Raw genomic sequence first — 19,817 nt, 5'->3', positions numbered from 1 at the left:
ATACTCACGCAGAGATCTAAGTCCCACCGTAGATTGTGCATTCCCCCATTCTCCTTAAAATGCCTGGCCTTCTCAGTCTGTGTTTCGTTTTCCTACTTTTCAGCATCATGGGTACAAGAAATATTTCTTGCTTACCCTGTCCCCATCAGTCCACACAAAATGCAGTCACGGTGATAAAACGGCAGAACATTCTGGTTGGGTGATTTATAGGGAGTGGTGGCGACTGCGGCAAATTGGAAAACCCGTGTGTCTCTAAAGGAGGCAGCCTCCATTCACCTGTGTGAGGCTCATGGTCGAGGTGTGAGAGTCAAGGTACAGAGTTGCCATAGCTCCCCCACCCCTTTTTTTTTTCATAAAATCTGGAAAATGTTGGCATTTTATGCCGTCTCTCAATTTTTCCACATTTATGACTATTTTAAAACACCACACAGGCCAGCAGCACGTGAACCTCCAGCTTGCACATGTCTGAGCATGAAGATACAAACACAGATCACATCTATACTTATACCTTCACCATTCACGGCCGGGGTGGGGGGCGGTGGTGGCCATGTGGGTGAACCCTGGGATCAGCTCATGAGTTAAACACCCCAGGAAAGGGGCCATCACATCATCAGCTCAGAGGCCATGGGAATTCAGAGGACCCAAGGCTGGACCGACACACCACTGCTTCCACGAAAGACTGAGAACCCAGATGACCTCCCCATTGTCTGAGAATTGAGTCCCTAAGCTAGCTGTCTGCTCTGCATTGAGCTGCCCCCTCACTCATCCTTCCATCCCTTTGTCTATCCATCTACTCATCCATCCACCCACTCACCTCTCACATCCTATACCGTCTGTCCATCCATCCATCTTTCATTCATTCATTCATCTCTTCTGGGCCACAGCCTCTACCAGGCTCTGGAGCTACAGAAATGGCTGAGCCCCCACCCTGACTTTGCACTTAAGGAGGAAATGGACAGTGATGTGGGGCCCTGGAGGCCAGTAATTAATCGTCCCCGGAGGAGGACAAATGTCCCAGGGGAGTAGCCTTCCCAAAGGCACCAAGGTATGGTGCTTGGAGGAAGGCGGGGTGGGGGGTGGGATCTGCGAAGCCATGCGTGAGGACAGGTCTGTGCAGGACGCTTCCACACCTCACTTCTGGGACTGGGGCTCCGCCCTGGGTGGGAACATAGGAGGCACTTCTCCACTCTATGCTCCATCGGATCCTAGGTGGAGATGCTCCTGAGCGAGGGTGCCCTGCCCTGAGTGAGGGGCTGTCCCAGCACTGAGCCCAGGACAGCAGGCCGTGTAGGGAGAAGTGGGTGCCGCCATCCCCTCCCGGAGTCCCAGACCTGGAGCAGGAAAGGGAAGGGGGGGTGCCGCGGAGTCAGAAGACATAGGGGCTGACTCTGCACGTGGTCTTAGTCACCTTGCAGCCACGCCGGGCTTGGTGCTCAGACAGATGTGGTCCCTGCTCCCGGAGCAGGGGCATCTCAGAGGGGTGCTTTTCTAGCCCCTCATTTAGAGTGAGACCAAGCAGCAGGACTGGGTGGGGCTCCGGGTTTCTGACTCGGGGGTTGCTGTTTGCGGGTTAGCACGGGGGAACCTGAAGGGAACACAGAAGAGGCTTCCCAGAAGGTTCACGCCGACCCTGCTGTGGGCTTCTTGTGGGACCCGCCTGCTTCCCAACCCTGTGGCCTCACTCAGGCCAGTCACCTGTCATCGGAGGAGCAGTGGTACCAGCCTCACTGGCAGAGAGGATTCTGTCCCGGACCCTGACTGGGGACCCGGCAGCTCCTGCCCCTCCCGTCCCCTTGCTAGTGACTACGGGGCTCGTGGGCTGTAATCCAGGAGCCCTGACCTCCAGGCCCAGCTGTGGACTCTCAGCAACTGAGGGGTGAACAAGGCACTCCCCAGCTCTGGGATATTCTAGGACCCCCCTCCAGGTCTGAGGGGGCCCGTCCTGGCTGCCCCACGTCCCCTGAGCCCCAGTCTGCATGTGACAGTCCCTTCCCGGAGCCCTTTTAGAGCCCTTCTGCGGGCTTCTCAGCCCGGGGCCTCCCCCTTTCACCCAGGCTTTCAGATGTCTCTCTGGGACCGTAATCCAAGTGTGAAACGAGACTCCTTGGGAAATGGGGAGACCCGGACTCGTCCCTGGGCCTCTGGGCCTCCCTGGCCCTTTCCGCAGCTCGAAGGAGTTGGACGCGTATTCACATCTGCTGGACAGGCCCTCCCAGCACACGGAGGCCTGCGTCGTGGGCCGTGGGGGCCCTCAGCGCCCACTGCTTACAGGGGCACCTGCCCCTTCCCTCCCCTGGGGAGGGGGGCGAGATCCAACAACCAGGCTTCTGGAAAGAGGACATGGGAGGACATGAGCCCTCGTGTAAGGAGAGGAAGCTTCCAGAGCTGGAATTCCCCGAGGATCTGAGCCAGGCATCGAGCACGGCCGGTGTCACGGCCTGGCCCGCGGGCTGGGCAGGTGCCAGGACAGGCTCCAGGAGAGGCCGGCTGGGGGACGGTGAGGTCACTGCTCAGAACTCACCCGCTGCCACGTGCCCGGGGGACCCTCACGACTGCGGCTCCAGCCCCAAACCAGACTTGGCGTTGGCCGGCGTCTTGTTCCTTCACTCCCCCAGCCTGTCTTCACCCGGCCAGGCCCCCGAGGAAGGCCTGCCCCTGCCACCATCCTTCCAGGCCCTTCTGTGACCCCACCTCCCCCCCATCTCAGAAGCCCACCCGTGTAAGTGGTGAGTACAGACCCCTGTCCTGAGACCGGGTCCCTGCCCCTGGCACCCTCAGGGCCTCGTCCAGCCCCTGGGGCCCTTGTGGTCTGATCCTCCCCTGAGCCTCAGCTCCCATGTCTCAAAATTCAGGTTCTAAAACAGCCCCTCACTGCCGTTTCTCGTCCGGCCTCTCGTCGATGTGATGGTTACGAGACCCAGGGAGGGAAGCGGGGAGGGTACATGCTTGCCTTACTCCTCTGCTGTCCATTTTATTTAGTAAAAGGTCCCAGGTAGTGGTTCTCTGCCTGCCTAACCATTGACATCACTTTAGTGCTTTTAAAAAAGCACTGATGCCTGCCCCACCCGCCGGTTAAACCAGAACCACCCTCACCCTGCCCGCTGCCAGGCAGGGCCCAGGTTCAAACCCTTGTCTCTCTGATACAACCCTTGACTCTGATGGAGGACTGGGTTTTCACTTTAAAGGCACTTTCACACCAGTTGTCTCGGGTGATGCTCACGTCTCCGTGAGTGAATGTGGGCTTGCTCCCCCTTCCCCGTCCCTTTCTGCCTCAAGGCTGAGGCTAGAGTGCCTTTGCCTCCACGGTGTGGCCTCCCAAGGCCAGGATGTCAGCCTCACTGTGACAAAAACTCTTGGAACCTGGAAATTGAGCACCACGGCTTAAGAGTTGTCATGATGGCCCGTGTCCACCAGAGGGCGCTGTGGCCGGGGCGCTGCTCCGCGGGGGTCTCAGCTCTGTGAACCAAAATGCTTTTTAATTGAAAAATTTTTTTAATTCAAAAAGGATTTGCTGTTTGTGCGCGAGTGCAGGCCCTCCTTATGCAGGAGACTTAATGTCTTGAGTAAACAGATCCGGGCCCAAATCCACCTTCAAAGGTACTCACTGTTTGCCCAAGGGAGCGAAAGGGCTTCCAGAAGCGGCCTAGTCTCTTGGGCAAACACTCGGGGCCCGCCCGTCCTGGGCAGGGGACAGCGTCTGTGGGAAGGGTTATCCGCGGCCTAAGGGGGATTATGGCAGGGGGACATATGTTGAAATTTCATTTGGGGAGTTAAGAGAAAACAAGAGGTGGGGGAGCGGTGCTTTTCTCCAGCCAAGATGACCTAAAAAGGGAAAAATCTCAAGGGCAGGGGCGGGGCGGCGGTGGGGGTGGGGTGCAGGCGGTGCAGCAGGTCCCTGGCTCGCTCTGGGGGCAGAAGGCGGTGGCATACTCGGCCCTGAGTCAGGAGAAGGCAGCTGTGTACCCCTGATTTCCCCCCAACACATGCTCACACCCCCTCGCCCCAGAGAGTGAAAGAAACAGGAATTTAGTTCATCCTTTCTGAAGGCCCTTCTGCACCACCAGCCCGCCCCCCCGCCACCCAGGGACCCCTGCCCCCCGCCACCCAGGGACCCTGTCCCTTCCTGGCCACGAAGACCGGCCTCCCGACCCCCCCGCCCCCACCAAGGCACTTCCACCCCAGCCCGCCGGCCCCACCTTGTCCCCACCGCCCCATGCCCTCAGAAAGTACCCTTTCGGGGCCTACCCCTGGCAGCATCCAGGTCTCTGGGCCTGGCCCCCGGGCCCCTGGCTGCGGACATCTGGGGGCCCGTGCCTCCATCCCCTTTCACGCACCCTCAGTGGCCGGTCGGCCCCCAGCAAACTAGGCGGCTTCCCTGCCCTGAGCGCTCCTGGCACCTGGGAGCCGGGCACAGCAGGCGCTGGAGAGTGGAGGGACCACAGCTGGTGGTGCCACTCCAGCGGGCTGGAACTGGGCTGGCTCCCCCTCCTAAGTGCCTCACCTCGGCTGTACCCCAGGCAAGGCCTCAGAGCAGCCCAAGTGAAGGCCCCCACCATCACCAGCCTCCTCCCCACACCCCCCACACCCCCCGTTCCCTCCTCAGCGCCCCCTTCAGCCCTGAAGTCTCTGGCCCTTCCTCTCTTTCCCTCCTGTCCACTCCCGCGTCCCACTGGTGGGGCCACAGAACCGACCCGCAGCCTCGGGTCACTGGGGAGTTGGCCCACCCGCCGGACCAACTGAGGCAGGACCTGTGTGTGCTAAAGGCTGAGCAGCCTGCTGCTTCCAGCTGGGTGCCACCCGCTGTCCACCCCTGAGGAGTGACCGCACTCTGCTATCCACGTCGGCACCGCCCTGGAGCCTTGGCCCACCCAGCACCGCCCCTGCTGAGGTCAGCACGTGCTTTCAGTGACCCTGTCCCCCGCCCCAGCCAGTGCAGCTCAGGCCAACTGCTGCCCCCGGGTCCCCGCACGCTCCTCCCGGACCCTGGGTCCACTGCCAGGGCTGGTGTCCTGCCTTCCTGGCCCCAAGCGCCAGGCCCACCCTCTTTGTCTTCTGACCCTCACGCTTTCCTCCAAACATCTCCGCGCTGTAACTCCAGATGCCCCTCTTCCAAGGGCTCCCACTTCCATCCCTTCATTCCTGGTTCATCCACGTCTCTCCAGCTGGGCAGGCGGCACCCCCAAGTACTCCTCAGGGGCCACCCTTGGCCACTGGCAGAAACGCCCTCATGTTCTCTCCCCCAGGCTTCTCTCTTCCTGTATTGCCCATTTGGGTTAAAAGCACCGGAGTGCCGGCGTCCATCCCCTGCCCCTCTGTAGGGCTCCTGACCCAGAGCCCAGCACAGGTGGGAGGCGGTTTGTTTCGTGCTGTGATGCTCCTGAGCAGCCACCAGGTGGCGCCATTGTCCCAAACTTTGCCCAAAGTCCTCCTGGTCCGAGGCTGTACCGCTCCAGCTTCCTGCAGCTGGAGCGCCCAGACCATGGCCGGAGCCCAGGTCATTAGCGGGAAAGTGGGGCCGCACTGATGTCTTCCCTTACATAGCCAACAAATGTACAGTGAGTGTTTGCCTGGTGCCGGGGCGGGTGGGCCCTTAACCTGCCGCACCTCATCCCACCATCAAAGAGGGCCCCGGGAGTAGGGATGGTCACCCCCACCTTCTTTATTGAAGTATAAATGGCATACTAGCTTCAGGTGTACAATATGTTTTGATATTTGTATATACTGCAAACAATTATCATAATATAGTTACCACCTTTTATCTTACACAGTAACAACTGTTTTCTTCTGATGAGAATTTTTAAAATTTAGCAACCATCAAAATATGCATTGCAGTATTGATATCTGTGTTCACCATGCTGTATCCGCAGGACTTAACCACTCCGTAACTGGAAGTCTGGGCCTTTTCACCCCTGCACCCACTTCACCCACCCCGCCTCTGGCGTCTGTTCTGTCCAGTAAGCTTGGTCTTGCTGTTATATTCTGGGTTCCTCATATAATTGAGATCACAGGGTGTTTGTCTTTCTCTGACTGACTGACTTCATTTAGCACGATGCCCTCAAGATCCATCCATGTTGTTACAAATGACAAGATTTCATGCTTTTTTTTATTATGTAAGTTTTTGTACTAAGTATAGTTGATTTACAATGTTGTGTTAGTTTCAGGTGTGCAACAAAGCAATTCAGTTTTTTACACAGACACACACACACATATATATGCCCTTTCTCAGATTCTTTTCCCTTATAGGTTATTATAAAATCTTGAGTATAGTTCTCTGTGCTATACAGTAGGTCTTGCTGGTTATTTTATATATAGTAGTGTATGTTTGTCAATCCCCGACTCCTAATTTATCCCCACCCCCTGCTTCCCCTACCACATGTTTCTTTTCTGTCTGTGGGTCTATTTCTGTTCTGTATACTAAGTTCATTTGTATCCCTTCTTTTAGATTCTACATATAAGTGATATTCATGATGTTTGTTTTTGTCTGATTTATTTCATTTAGTATGATAATCTCTAGATCCATCCATGTTGCTGCAGATGGCATTATTTCTTTTTATAGTTGAGTAGCATTCCGTTGTGTATATATAGGCAAAGTTACTGGAGTGGGTTGCCATTCCCTTCTCCAGGGGATCTTCCCAACCCAGGGGTCGAACCCAGGTCTCCTGCATTTGTAGACAGATTCTTTACCATCTGAGCCACCAGGTAAGCCCATATATATATATGTGTGTGTGTGTATATATATATATACACACCACATTTTCTTTATTCACTCCTCTGTTGATGGACATTTAGGTTGTTTCCACGTCCTGGTTATTATAAAGAGTGCTGCAGTGGACACTGGGGTGGTGCGTGTATTGTTTCAAATGATAATTTTCTCCGGATATATACCCAGGAGTGCGCTTGCAGGATCATATGGTAACCCTGTTCTTAGTTTTTTAAGGACCCTTCATTATGTTCTCCATAATGGCTGCACCAATTTACATTCCCACCAACGCTGTAGGAGAGTTCCATTTCCTCCACACCCTCTCCAGCATTTATTATTTATAGACTTTTTGATGATGGTCATTCTGACCAGTGTGAGGCGATACCTCATTGTAATTTTGATCTGCATTTCTGTATTAGCAGTGTCGAGCATCTTTCTCTGTGCCTTTTGGCCACCTGTTTGTCGTCTTTAGAGGAATGTCTATTTAGATCTTCTGCCCGTTTTTTGACTGGGCCTCTTGTTTTTTATATTGAGCTGTATGAGCTGTTAGTGTTAATATATTTTGGAGATTAATACCTTGCTGGTCACATCATGTACAAATATCTTCTCCAATTCAATAGGTGGTTTGTGGTTTCCTTTGCTGTGCAAACGCTTTTGAGTTTAATTAGGTCCCATTTGTTTTTTGTTTGTTGGTTGGTTGGTTTTTATTTCCATTCCTCTAGGAGACAGATCCAAAAAGAGATTGGTATGATTTATGTCAAAGAGTGTTCTGCCTATGTTTTCCTCTCAGAGTTTTATAGTATCTTGTGTTCACATTTAGGTCTTTAATCCACTTTGAGTTTATTTTTTGTCAATGATGTTAGAGAATGTTCTAATTGTATTCTTTTACATGTAGCTGTCCAGTTTTCCCAGCACCACTTATTGAAGAGACTGTCTTTTCTCTATTGTATGTTCTTTTTTCCTTTGTTGTTGATTAATTGACCATAATTGTATGGGTTTGTTTCTAGGCTTCCTATCCTGTTCCATTGATCTGTATTTCTGTTTTTATGCCAGCACCATACTGTTTTAATTACTGTAGCTTTGTGGTGTAGCCTGAAGTCAAGGAGTCTGATTCCTCCAGCTTCATTTTTCTTTCTCAAGGTTGTTTTGGCTATTCAGAGTCTTTGTGTTTCCATCCAAACTAAAAATTTTTTTTGTTCTAGTGCTGTGAAAAATGCCATTGGCAATTTGATAGGGATTGCATTGAATCTGTAGACTTTCTTGAGTAATATCATCATTCAACAGTATTGATTCTTCCAATCCAAGAATGTGGTGTAACTTGCCATCTATCTGTCATCTTCAATTTTTCATCAGCATCTTACAGTTTTTGGACTCCAGATCTTTTGTCTCCTTAGGTGGGTTTATTCCTAGGTATTTTATTCTTTTTGATGCAATGGTAAATAGGATTTTCCTTAATTTCTCTTGCTGATATTTCATTTTTAGTATATAGAAATGCAACAGATTTCTGCACGTAAATTTTGTACCCTGCAACTTTACTGAATTCATTGATGAGCTCTAGTAGTCTTCTGTTAGTGTCTTTAGGATTTTCTATTAGTATGTACAGCATCATGTCATCAAAATAGTGACAGCTTTACTTCTTTTTTTCCAATTTGGATTCCCTTTCTTTTTATTCTCTGATTAATTACCATGCCTCAGACTTCCAAAACTATGTTGAATAAAAGTGGCGAGAGTGGACATCCTTGTCTTATTCCTGATTTTAGAGGAAATGCTTTCAGCTTTTCACCACTGAATATGATGTTTTAATAAACGTGGGTTTGTCATACATGTCCTTTATTTTATTGACAGTAGGTTCCCTTTATGCTCACTTTCTGGAAAATTTTTACCATAAATCAATATCAAATTTTGTCAAAAGCTTTTTCTGCATCTATTGAGATGATCATATGGATTTTTACTCTTCAGTTTGTTAATGTGATGTATCACATTGATTTACAGTCTTTTTTAAAATGGCATTATTTAAAAGATATTTATTTCCTGGAATAAACCCACTTGATCATGGTATATAATCCTTTTAATGTATTGTTGGATTTAGTTTACTAGTAGTTTGTTGAGGATTTTTGCATCAATGGTCATCAGTGATATTAGCCTGTAATTTCCTTTTTTGTGGTATCTTTGTCTGATTTAGGTACAAGGATGATGGTGGCTTCATAGAACGCGTTTGGGAGTGTTCCCTCTTCTGCAATATTTTGGAATAGTTTGAGAAGGACAGGTATCAGCCCTTCTCTCAGTGTGTGATAGAATTCACCTGTGAAGCCGTCTGATCCTGAGCTTCTGTTTGTTGGGAGTTTTATAATCAGAGATTCAGTTTCAGTGCTTATAGTTGGTCTGTTCAGATTTTCTTCCTGACTCAGTCTTGGGAGACGTACCTTTCTAAGAATTTGTCCTTTTCTTCTAGGCTGTCCGATTTTATTGGCATAGAGCTGCCTGTAGTGGCCGCTCATGGTCCTTTGTATTTCTGTGGGGTCCCCTTGTAACTTCTTTTTCGTTTCCGATTTTATTGATTTGGACCCTCTGCCTTTTTTTTTTCCTTGATGATTCTAGCTGAAGGTTTATCCATTTTGCTTTTTTTGTTACTCCAAAGAACCAGATTTTAGTTTCATTGAAGATTTCATTTTTATGGCTGAGGAATATTCTATGTATGTACCACATTTTCTTTATCCATTCATCCATTGATGGACACTTAGGTTGTTTCTGTATCTTGACTGTTGTGAATAATCCTACAGTGAACACAGGTTCTCTTTTCTCCACATCCTCACCCGCACTTGTTATTTCTTAATAACAAGAAATTATTATTATAAAGGAGATGAACTCACTGAGGTTCAGAGGCGAAAAGATCTAGCTGAGGTCACCCTGCAGTGTCAAGCCCTTCCCTCCCCACCCCTTCTGCTTGTGGGGAGCAGAGTCCCGTCACTGCTGGCCCCTGGGCCCTGGGGCCGCTCACCCGAGACGGCCGGGCCCGCCCGGACCTCGCCCCCGCACCCCGCGCCAGCCGCCCCTCCGTGCTGGGTCAGTCTGTGCGCCCTCAGCAGGTGGCCGAGGACGCAGTGCTGGCTGCCTCGTTCTCCCCACCCTTTCCCCCAGGAGGAAGAGTCTTCTGCTCCCCCTCATTCCCAAGTGACCCCCAGAGCCCCTCAGCTGTGCTCCCTCAGCTCTGCACGGCCCCCGGAAGGGCCTTGTAGCTGCAGGCAGCTCCCGCTGGGGCTCGGGGCATTTGGAGCCCACAGCTGCGGCACCTCACTGGGTGGGCACCCAGTGCTCACCCCCCCACCCTTGCTGGGACGGTTCCACGGGCTCCCCCAGCTGGGTCCCTGAGAGGGCAGCTTCAGGCAGAGGCTGAGTTCAGCCAGGTGGTTGGACTCGGCTCTGCTTTATGTAAGGAAGTCCTTTCTTATGGCAGTTCTAGTGCTGAAAAGTTTTTTTAAATATTATTTTAATGCCCACTGATCTAAGCAACTCATTCCTAGGACCCAGGGTCCCGGGTGGCTGCTCCCCTTGGTGTCCAGGCCCTTCTCGCGGCCTGCTCCCAGTCCCGCAGCCTGCAGGCCTGTCTGCCCGGCGGACACTCCCCACCTGCGCCCCCTCTTCTTGCCTGGCATACCTGCCCCACATTCGGGTGTAGAAATCCCCCTTGGCCTTCAGGGTGAACCACAGGTGTCCCCCCTTCTCTGAATTTCCACCAGACTCGGAGCCCACAGTCTGTCATTTCCGTGACCCGGGTCAGGTGGGTAGGCTTGGGTCTCCAGCGTGAGAACTGAGCCCAGGTTCAGGCCAGCAGCGGGGCAGGCCGGGCCCAGGTCCACTCCGCCGGTCCCACCCTGGCCCAGACTCTCATCGCTTCCTATGAACAGGTCCCGGGAGCCCAGAGAGGAAGGCACGGGGCGTGGATGGCGCCCCTCCCCTGTGGCTCAGATAGCAGTGAGCAGAGCGGCAGGCCCCAGGGGGCTCCCCAAGCCTGCAGGCTGCAGCCCGCCTGCCCAGCCAGGCCTGGGGTGGAGCCCAGGGCCGTCCCTCCCCATCCACGAGACTCCTCCCGCAGCGGGAGCAGGGGCCACCGTCTGCCGGGTGGCAGGAGGGCGCGGCACACAGCCTGGGACGCCAGCTGCTGCTGAGGGCTCACATCGCCGGGGGAGCGGTGTGCAAGGGTCCAGTCGTCAGAAGCGAGCCAGCCACCACGCAGCACCAGAGGTGTGCCTCCCCCCTGCACACACGTGCACAGCCCACGCCTGCGGTGGGTGGGCACGTGCCGAGGGCAGCCCTCCGGCGTCCTCGGGGCCTCCGCCCGGCTTGTCCGCAGTGGGCTGGTTCTCTGGGGAATCCCCTGCCCTGACTGCGCTTCTCTCCCCCCGACCTCCCGCAGTACGAGTACAGCTTCCGCACGGAGCAGAGTGCCGCCGCCAGGCTCCCGCCGAGCCCCACCCGATGCCAGCAGATCCCCCAGTCCTGAGGGAGACGACTCAGCGCCCGGACTACTGAGCGCCCCCCCGCCCGGCCCCTCCCGCCGCCCATCCACACTGCCCTGCTCGGCGCTCCTGGGAGACTGGGCAGCTGAGCTGTTGCCTCCTCGGTCATCGGTCATCGGCTTGCCCGACGTGACGCCGCCCCCCACCCCGGGGATGCGCTTCCTTAATCTCCACTAACCTGTGTGTGCTGTAGTGACCAGCGGCTCCTCCCGCATCTGTGTGATGACCAGTAGTCCTCCGACCACCCCTCCCCTCCCCGGGAGCCATCTGAGGGCCCTGGACAGTCGTCTGGCCGCCCGGTGATGCCACCGGCTCCCTGCCCTCCTGACTCTGCCACCACGAAGCTACTGCCTCCTCCCAGAAGACCCTGAGGGGCTGGTGGCCGGGCACAGGGCACCCGCCGCCCCCCAGCACTGATGGATCACCCACTGGAACAGGTCTCTCACACCAGGGGCATCGAGTGCCCAAGAACTTCACGGGGACGCTAAGGAAACACGGAGCACGCGGCCGGTGCTGCCCGAGTGGACCTGGGCCTGGCTCGCTGCCCGCCGTGGATACCCCCTGCCTCACCCCTCAGCTCACACACTGGACGCCCTGAGGACGGGGGCCAGCCATCCCCAAGCCACTGGCCCAGAGAGGCCTTGCCTCCCGGGCAAGGCGGCCGAGTGGCTGGGTGCTTGCGATGGACGTGAACTTTGCCTGTGCTCAGGTCCCTGTGCTCAGCCTCCTCACCGTCATCCCCACAAAGGGCTCATCTCTGCAATGCTCACGTGCAAACAACAGCTCCAACTGCCCGACCCCGCACCCCAACCATCATCACTTGGGTAAACAGGCTCTGTGAGCCGGTGCCCAAGGACGTGGACATGCCGTCGCCAGACTGAAGCCAGAACTGACCTTTCTGCCACGAGTGCCAGTGACTGTGCTATCACTCCCCACAGTGCTGGCCGCCCAGCCCAGCTCCCCACCTGGGCACTGGGGCCGCTGTCCTCCCTGGAGGCCCGGGCCTCCCCCGGTGACTGCCTTGTCTGGCCGTGGGACTCTGTCCTAAATTCCCAGAACCTGGTATCTCACACCTTGGAGGTGGGGGGCAGTGGTCACGAGATAGTTGGAGCATTGGACGTGAGCTTTGACACGTGTCTGGCGTAAGAAAGCAGCCCAGGAGAGGCCCTGCCCAGCTGGGGACAGTGCCTCTGCTCCCTGCAGTTCTCCAAAGACACCGGGGTGGCTGCAGTGCAGTCAGGAGGGGCACCCTCTGGCTGAGACACGGGGCCAGGGCAAGACATACCTCACTCAGCTGGCCTCAGCTCCACCATCTCCAGACCCTCCGCCTTTCCCGCGGCTGCCCCTTGATCTTTTCATTCTGATACCTCTCCTCTCTGCCCCCGAGACCTGAGGATGTCCTGGCAGGGCCGGCCTTCCTTGGAACCCTCCAGGGCCCAGGAGGCACAGGTGGAAATTCCTCGGGCAGACCTTTGGGATGGGTGCTCGCCCAGGACCGACCCGATGACCTGGCCTCAGATGTACCCACTGAAATGAGCTGGTTGTTCCTGGGAGTCAGGGGGGGTGGGGGGAGCCCCGAGGGGCCCAGAGAACCTGCGTCTGCTGCTGCGTCTGCTGCTGCTGCCAGGATGGTGGAGCTGGTCCAAAACCAAGAGCGGGGGCGACCCCTCTGCTCACCTTTCTCTGGCCACGTTGGCTCCATCCTTCTGTCTCTCCTCACACCCCGGCCGTGGGGTCATCCCGCCAGGTAACACCCGCGGCCTTCCTCCACTGAGAAGCAAGCGTTTCAGCTCCATGGGCCCGAGGAGGTCCAGAGACGGTCACGTGAGATTCCCTGTCAGGGAGCAAGAGGGCCATGGTGGGGTCCCCCCAACCCTTCACCAGCCGCACCCCCACCAGCGCCCGGCCACCCCCAGGCCAGGCAGAGTGAGGCAGGCCCAGGGCCACCAGGAGAGGGCAGACCGGCGTGGGCTCGGCCGGCTGGCCAGGCCTCCCCCAGCGGGCAGCCTCAGCGCAGGGTCTAACAAGTGACGGTGGACGGCGCCATGACGGCAGCTGAAGAGAACGCAGCGACAGTGTTGGAGAAGCCGGCGTCCCCGGCGGCTCTTAGGTGGCTCCTGACCTCTTGTCTCTTTCCTTCTGAGGCGGGGTGCCCGCCCGCCCTGCGCGGAGGTGAAGCTCGCTCCCCGGGAACCGAGCCCCCTCTTCCTCCTTCCTTTCTGGGACGGTGCTTTTCTCCGTGAACCCTCTGGCCACGAGGGGCAGGGAGGCAGGGCTTCTCTCAGAAACATGAAGGGCAGTGGCCTCCACCCTTCCCGGAAGGACTCCCCAGAGCACAGCATCCCCCACTGCCGCCTCCTCCGTCCCCCCAAAATTCTAAGCCTGTCTCCCCAGGCCTTGGAAACGGCACAACGGCGGTAAGGAGCAAGCAGCCAGCCCCAGGTTCACTTGTAAATTTATAACAAGGTTTATCCACCACCCCCGAGTCCAGAAACTGACTCTGGCCACGACCTCCCCTCAGAGGGATGGTCAGGACGGCGGGAGGCGAGGACCAACACGTCTGAAGCACCTACTCCTTGCCGGGCACGCGGCCAGCACTTGAAGCACATTTCCTTCTGTCGCTCCCACCACCCCCTCCCAAAAAAAACACGCCAATACCCCGAAGCGGATGCCGGTCTCAGATGAAGATGCTGAGACGTGTCCGCAGGCACAGAGCGGGCGAGCGGCAGAGGCGGCCCGGGCCCCACTCTGTCCCGTCACGGGCACCTTCCTCCGGGCCAGTAACGGGCCTGCGGGTGTGATGGTGTCTCACCGAGCCCGGGGCGAGGCCAGGTCCAGCCCCCAGGGCTGCGGGCTGCCCCTCACCGTCCACAGGGATCCCAGCCCGCAGCTCCCTGGAGCCGGCCGGCGGGCCTGAAGGTGAGCGTGAAAACCGAGCTCACCTCCCTGGGGCCTGGAGGGGCCGGGCGCCCTCTCCCACCGCAGCTGCCCGCCCCCCACGGGGCGGCTGGCCGTCCTCACCTGCTGGACCCTGCCGGCCGGGCCTGTCACCACCGGGATCCGGGCCCCGGGCGGGCGGCTGGCTGCGCGAGGTTAGGAACAACGTTGTACTGCGTGTATTTATTTGAGGTGACTCTAGTACTTGGCAAAGGGAAGTTTCACTGTGTGATTGTCTTCTTAATATAATTTGTTAAATAAACGTTTGTTTTAACCTTTTCCCGGCTCACTGCTGTCTCTGAGGCATGGAGACCGGGGTCCCTCCAGTTCATTCCGGATGCTGGCCAGGCCGGCACCACCCTGGCCTTCCAGCCTCCTAGAAAGAGCTGGTGGGTTTCCTTGCCCCGTTTGGATGAGCTGGTGACAAACCAGAAGGATCCAGGAGGAGCAGCAGCCCTCAGGAATGCTCCTGGAGGGAGAAAAATGCCAGTTTCCATAAAAGCATGTGAAGTGCATGTGTATTAATGTGTCTCCAGCAAGGAATGCAGAGGGCGCTTTCATCTCCAGCTCGCCCCGAGCCTTGTCTGTGCCGGGGTGGGGCTGTCTGGCTGCCGGAGCGGGGGTCTTACAACCACACGGCTTCAGCACCACTGGTTTAGTCCTGTCCCCTCGCTCACCTGCTGGCAAGACGCTGCCCTAAATGCCCGGGAGGGGCTGCTAGCCCCAGACATGCACGGGCTCCTTGTGGGACACGACTGGTCAGGTTACACCGTCAGAGCTTATAAAGTGACCTTAGTGGCTCAGAATCTGCCTGCAATGCAGTTCGATCCCTGAGGTCGGGAAAGATCCCCTGGAGAAGGGAATGGCAACCCACTCCAGTGTTCTTGCCTGGGAAATCCCATAGAGGAGTCTGATGGGCTACAGTTCATGGGGTCGAAAAGGGTCAGACACGACTGAGCAACTAACACATTTAGTTGTGCATTTTGGGGCCAGACACCTGGGTCTGAGCCATCTCCACCTCCAGGCCTATTGACACCAGGCTTGGGTGACCCTTAGCTGTCATCTCACTAGAACCATGAAAATCCCCCAAAAGGTAACAGCCCCTCCAGCCCAGGCCCGCATGTCCAGCACCCCTCAGGTCTTTTTCCCACAGTGGGAGAGGGAGAATAGCCCAGAGAATTCCGTGAGAAACCCATGAACTCCACTCGACATGGAGTTCGGAGTTGACTTCAGATTCCAGCACTGCCCCTTCCTGAGCACGTAGCTCATAGCACCTGTCTAAAGGGGCCATGCCGCCCTAGGCGGCCTCCCCTGGGAGGACGGAATGAGGACACTCACAGGGCAGTTAGCACGGAGACCGAGGGACCTGCCAGAGCTATCTTTGGGGCCTGCTTCTGTGTTGCCGCCCACCGGATGTGCCGGGTCCCTCCCAATGCTGCGTCTCCCAGGGAGTTCCAAGTGGTGGCCTTTGACACCCAGGACACAGAACCTGTTTCTAGGGGGGGCCTCCAGCATGGCTCAGGAGTGCCTTGGGAGAAGGCTCTGGGCAGCAAGAAACTGAAGTCCACACACAACCTGGACCAAGGTGGGCTTTGTGGCCAGACCCGGAGACACGCGGAGCCCAAAGCAGGACGCAGCCGAGCCTCTGAGGGGCCAGAGCCAGGCGGCATCTCTCTGCCCTCTGTCTTGACACCTGCTTGCTTCTGGTTCTCTCACACCCTGGCCCTCCCTCTCACCTGTTCTGTGCACCAGCATACTTGGCACATGCACGCTCACACGGCCCTCCACGTTTCCACATTCTCAGTTCAGCAGACCCAGAGACAAGAGTCCCAGGGCAGGCTGTGATTGGCTGCCTGGGTCAGGTGACCCCTCCTGCTCCTGGCTGCTCTGGCCCTGGTGGGAGGGGGACTGTGTGACCCCAAAGTGCCTGGAACAGGTGTAGGTTTAGACCGTTGAGAAGCATCTGCTACAGAGGGGGGAAGACTGTGGGCAGAGGGGTGGGACGCCTCCCCGGGGTGATGGCGGAGCTCTCCACTGCTGTGACCAGGGGGGTGGAGCACCATCCACACATCTGCCCAACTGTCCAAGCCATGTTATATATCCACATGCAGGCCCCAGGCTGGGCGCTGCGGGCCCAGTGACTGGCACCACGGAGCTCCTTGTCTTGTGCCGCTGATGGTCTAGCCCATCCCACTCCACCCGCCCCCCCCACTCACAGTCACACACACACACACACACACACACACACAATAGCCATGTCTCTCCTCCCCGCACTAACTGGCTTGTCGCTAAAACCCAGCTCCCCGAGCCCAACCTCACCTCTCTGCCCCGCTGCTGCCCACTCCTGGCAGCTGGGAGCCAGTGGGTCTTCATGCTTAGGTCTGTCATGGCCAGTCTGCTTGATCTCCAGCCGCACGGCCCCAGCAAGAGTCTCCACATGGACATTTCACCTCGACCAAAGCACATCCCAAGCCAAGTGTGCCGCCTTCCCCCAGGCTCCACACTGCCCACCTTCTGCTCACGTCCCCATCTCTGGAGCAGCCCTGCCATCTCTCGCCAGAGCCACCCACGCCCCCACCTGGAGCCGCCTGTGATCACCCCATTTCCAGTTAGGCAGTTCTCGCATCTAAACCTGCTTTCAAACTCAGCCCCTATTTTCCTTGCTGCTCCTTCTTAAGTTCTGGCCTCAACACCTTTGGCCTGGATGATAGCATCGGCCCCTAACCATTCCCCTTGCCCCCGCCTCCCCTGTCTTGCCATCTCTTCCATCATCCTCACGGCCAGGACCCAATAGTCCTCCTCCACTCCCCATGAGTCACCCCCGCACACCCCGAGAATGAAATCCGAGTCCCCAGGCCTCCGTAACCCACTGTTCTAGGTCTGCCCCCACCTCCCACCCCAGCCTCACCAGCCACTAATCCCCCTACTGAATTACTCTTGCTTCCTCAATCCTTCCTGGTGGTTCAGAGGTAAAGCCTCTGCCTGCAATGCGGGAGACCTGGGTTTGATCCCTGGGTCAGGAAGATTCCCTGGAGAAGGAAATGGCAACCCACTCCAGCACTCTTGCCTGGAAAATTCTGTGGCTACAATCCATGGGGTCGCAAAGAGTCAGACACAACTAAGCAACTTCACTTTCGCTTTCCCAAACCTAAGATCTCCTTCCTTGCCTTTGCATATGCTGTTCCCTCTGCCCAGAATGCTTTTCCCGCAATTTCCCCTGCCTGGTAAACTCTGTTCATCCTTCAAGACTTGCTCATACATCTCCTCTGTGATGTCCTTTCTTGACCCCCTTCAAACCACTGAACGCCTTTCATTTAAAAGCCATTGATCTATTGGTGGTATTGGAGCCATCTGATCCTCTCATTGGGTTATCTGCTCCTGGAGAAAAGGGTATATGGTCTCATTTATTACACTTCCTTCCCAGGTACACATATAGTCAGAGCACCTAGTACAAGCCCAGAGGAATAGCAGGCATGAGCAAATGCTCTTTGAATGAGTTTCCTGAACTGGGTGCAGAGACAGGTGAACTGAACTCAATTGCTGAGGAGCCCAAGAAGAATGGGCCCCAGTGGCACTTGCTGGGAGGCTTGTGACCACCCCCAGGGACGATGATGAACAGCAGTGGGCTTCCACAGACAAGTCTATGCTGGCTTCAAAGACACCAGACACAAGGGTGAGAGCTGGGCCCTCACCTGGCTCATTTCTGAAGCTACAGCGCCTAACACAATCAATGATGGTGGTGGGGTTGGGGCAGGAAGGTGGACTGCCATGGGCTGCTGTTTCTCTCCTTTGAGCCCAACTCGGGGGGGTGTCAGAGAAAGAGACAGGAAGACTGGTGGATCACAGGACCCAGCACTAAAACTAGGAGGGGCTTGGTGAACACCAGGCCAGAGGGAAAGACAGCCAGTGCTACAGATGCGAGATGGCACAGGGAGGCAGTTTTCTGGCTTTGCTCATTCATCTGTCTCCCACCCTCCCACATTGCCCAGGCTGGGTCATTGCCATCCTTTCACTATCCCTTCACTATTTCATCCTTTTGCATTCAAAACAACAGCTGGGCTAGACACCTCTCTTCTCCCCACACCTTGGACCAGGTAAATGCAACTAGAGACACAGATCTCAGGAAAGGTGGTTCGGGGGCATAGGTCTTAGACTGAAGATCTGAATCCCCTGATGGGGGAGGACACACGGGCAGAAGTTGGCACAGGCTGGAACCCCAAAATACATCAATCCCTCTATAAGCCTCTTATCCTTCTCTGGAGGGAGCTCAAGGGTTTGCAAACTTGATTGCTCATTAGAATCAACTGCCAGAATATTACTCTGCCTGCTTGTGCCCAGATCATTGTTGTAGGATACAAAAATCAACATACAAAAATCAGTTGTGTTTCAGCACACTAATAATGAATTATCAGAAAGGGAAATTAAGAAAACAATTCAGCCTATAATTCCATCAAAGACAATAAAACATTTAGGAATAAATTTTAACCAAGGAGGTGAAAGGACTGTATTTTGACAACTGCAAGACACTGGAGAAAGAAATCGAAGACACAAATAAATGGAAGGACACCCCATGCTCATGAATTAGAAGAATTAATATTCCTAAAATGCCCATATTCTCTAAAGCAATCTACAGATTCAATACAATCCCTATCAAAATTCCAAGGGCATTTTCACAGAGAGAGAATAATCCTAAAATTTGTATGGAACCACAAAAGGTATCAAATAGCCAAAGCATCCTTTAGAAAAAAAAGAGCAAAGCTGGAGGCATCATGCTCCCTGATGTCAAACTATTGATATATTTCAAAGCTTTATTAACCAAAACAGTATGGAATTGGCACAAAAACAGACACATAGATCCATGGAACAGACAGCCCATTAATAAACCCACACACTTATGGTCAATTAATCTACAACAAAGGAGATAAGAATATACAATGGAGAAAAGACAGTCTCTTCAGTAAGTGGTGCTGAGAAAACTGGACAGCTACATGTAAAAGAATGAAATGAGAGTATTTCCTCATATCATATACAAAAGTAAACTCAAATGAGATCTAACAGTAAGACCTGAAACCATAAAACTCCTAAAAGAGAACCTAGGCAGAACATTCTTTGACATAAATCATAGCAATATCTTTTTGGGATCGAAGGTCAAAAAAAACCAAAAATAAACAAATAGGACCTAATTAAACTTAAAAGCTTTTGCACAGCAAATAAAACCATCAACAAAATGAAAAGGCAACCTGCAGAATGGGGGGAAATATTTGCAAATGATATGACTGACCAGGGATTAATATCCAACATACATGAACTGTTCATATAACTTAATAGCAAAAAACAAACAACCCAATCAAAAAATGGGCAGAAGACCTGAAAATTTTTCCAAAGAAGACATTCACATGGCCAACAGACATGTGAAAAGATGCTCAACATCATAATCATGAGGGAAATGCAAATCAAAACCACGAGCTGTCACCTCACACCTGTCAAAACAGCTGTCATCAAAAAGTCTACAAATAACAAATGTTGCTGAGGATGTGGAGAAATCCGTAAACTGGTGCAGCCACTATGGAAAACAGTATAAAGTTTCCTTTGAAAACTAAAAAATAGAGCTGCCGTATGATCCAGCTATCCCACTGCTGGGTATTTAACTGAAGAAAATGAAA

At 54.4% G+C, this 19,817-nt stretch overlaps 1 protein-coding gene across 1 annotated transcript in view; it reads left to right on the top strand.

Moving 5' to 3' along the window:
• The window catches only part of MVB12B (multivesicular body subunit 12B), a 186,454-nt gene extending 172,021 nt beyond the window's left edge, over positions 1 to 14,433 (top strand). Inside the window, exon 10 of the mRNA XM_065928437.1 lies at positions 11,115 to 14,433. Within this exon, the coding sequence (XP_065784509.1) occupies positions 11,115 to 11,201 (87 nt within the window). The 3' untranslated portion in view covers positions 11,202 to 14,433. The remainder of the gene's footprint in view (positions 1 to 11,114) is intronic.
• The last annotated feature ends 5,384 nt before the right edge of the window (positions 14,434 to 19,817 follow it).

The sequence above is a fragment of the Muntiacus reevesi genome, chromosome 3 (genome assembly GCF_963930625.1).
Source record: "Muntiacus reevesi chromosome 3, mMunRee1.1, whole genome shotgun sequence".
Lineage (NCBI taxonomy): Eukaryota > Metazoa > Chordata > Mammalia > Artiodactyla > Cervidae > Muntiacus > Muntiacus reevesi.
Note: the sequence above shows the minus strand (reverse complement) of the source record. Positions and strands in the feature narration are given on the sequence as shown.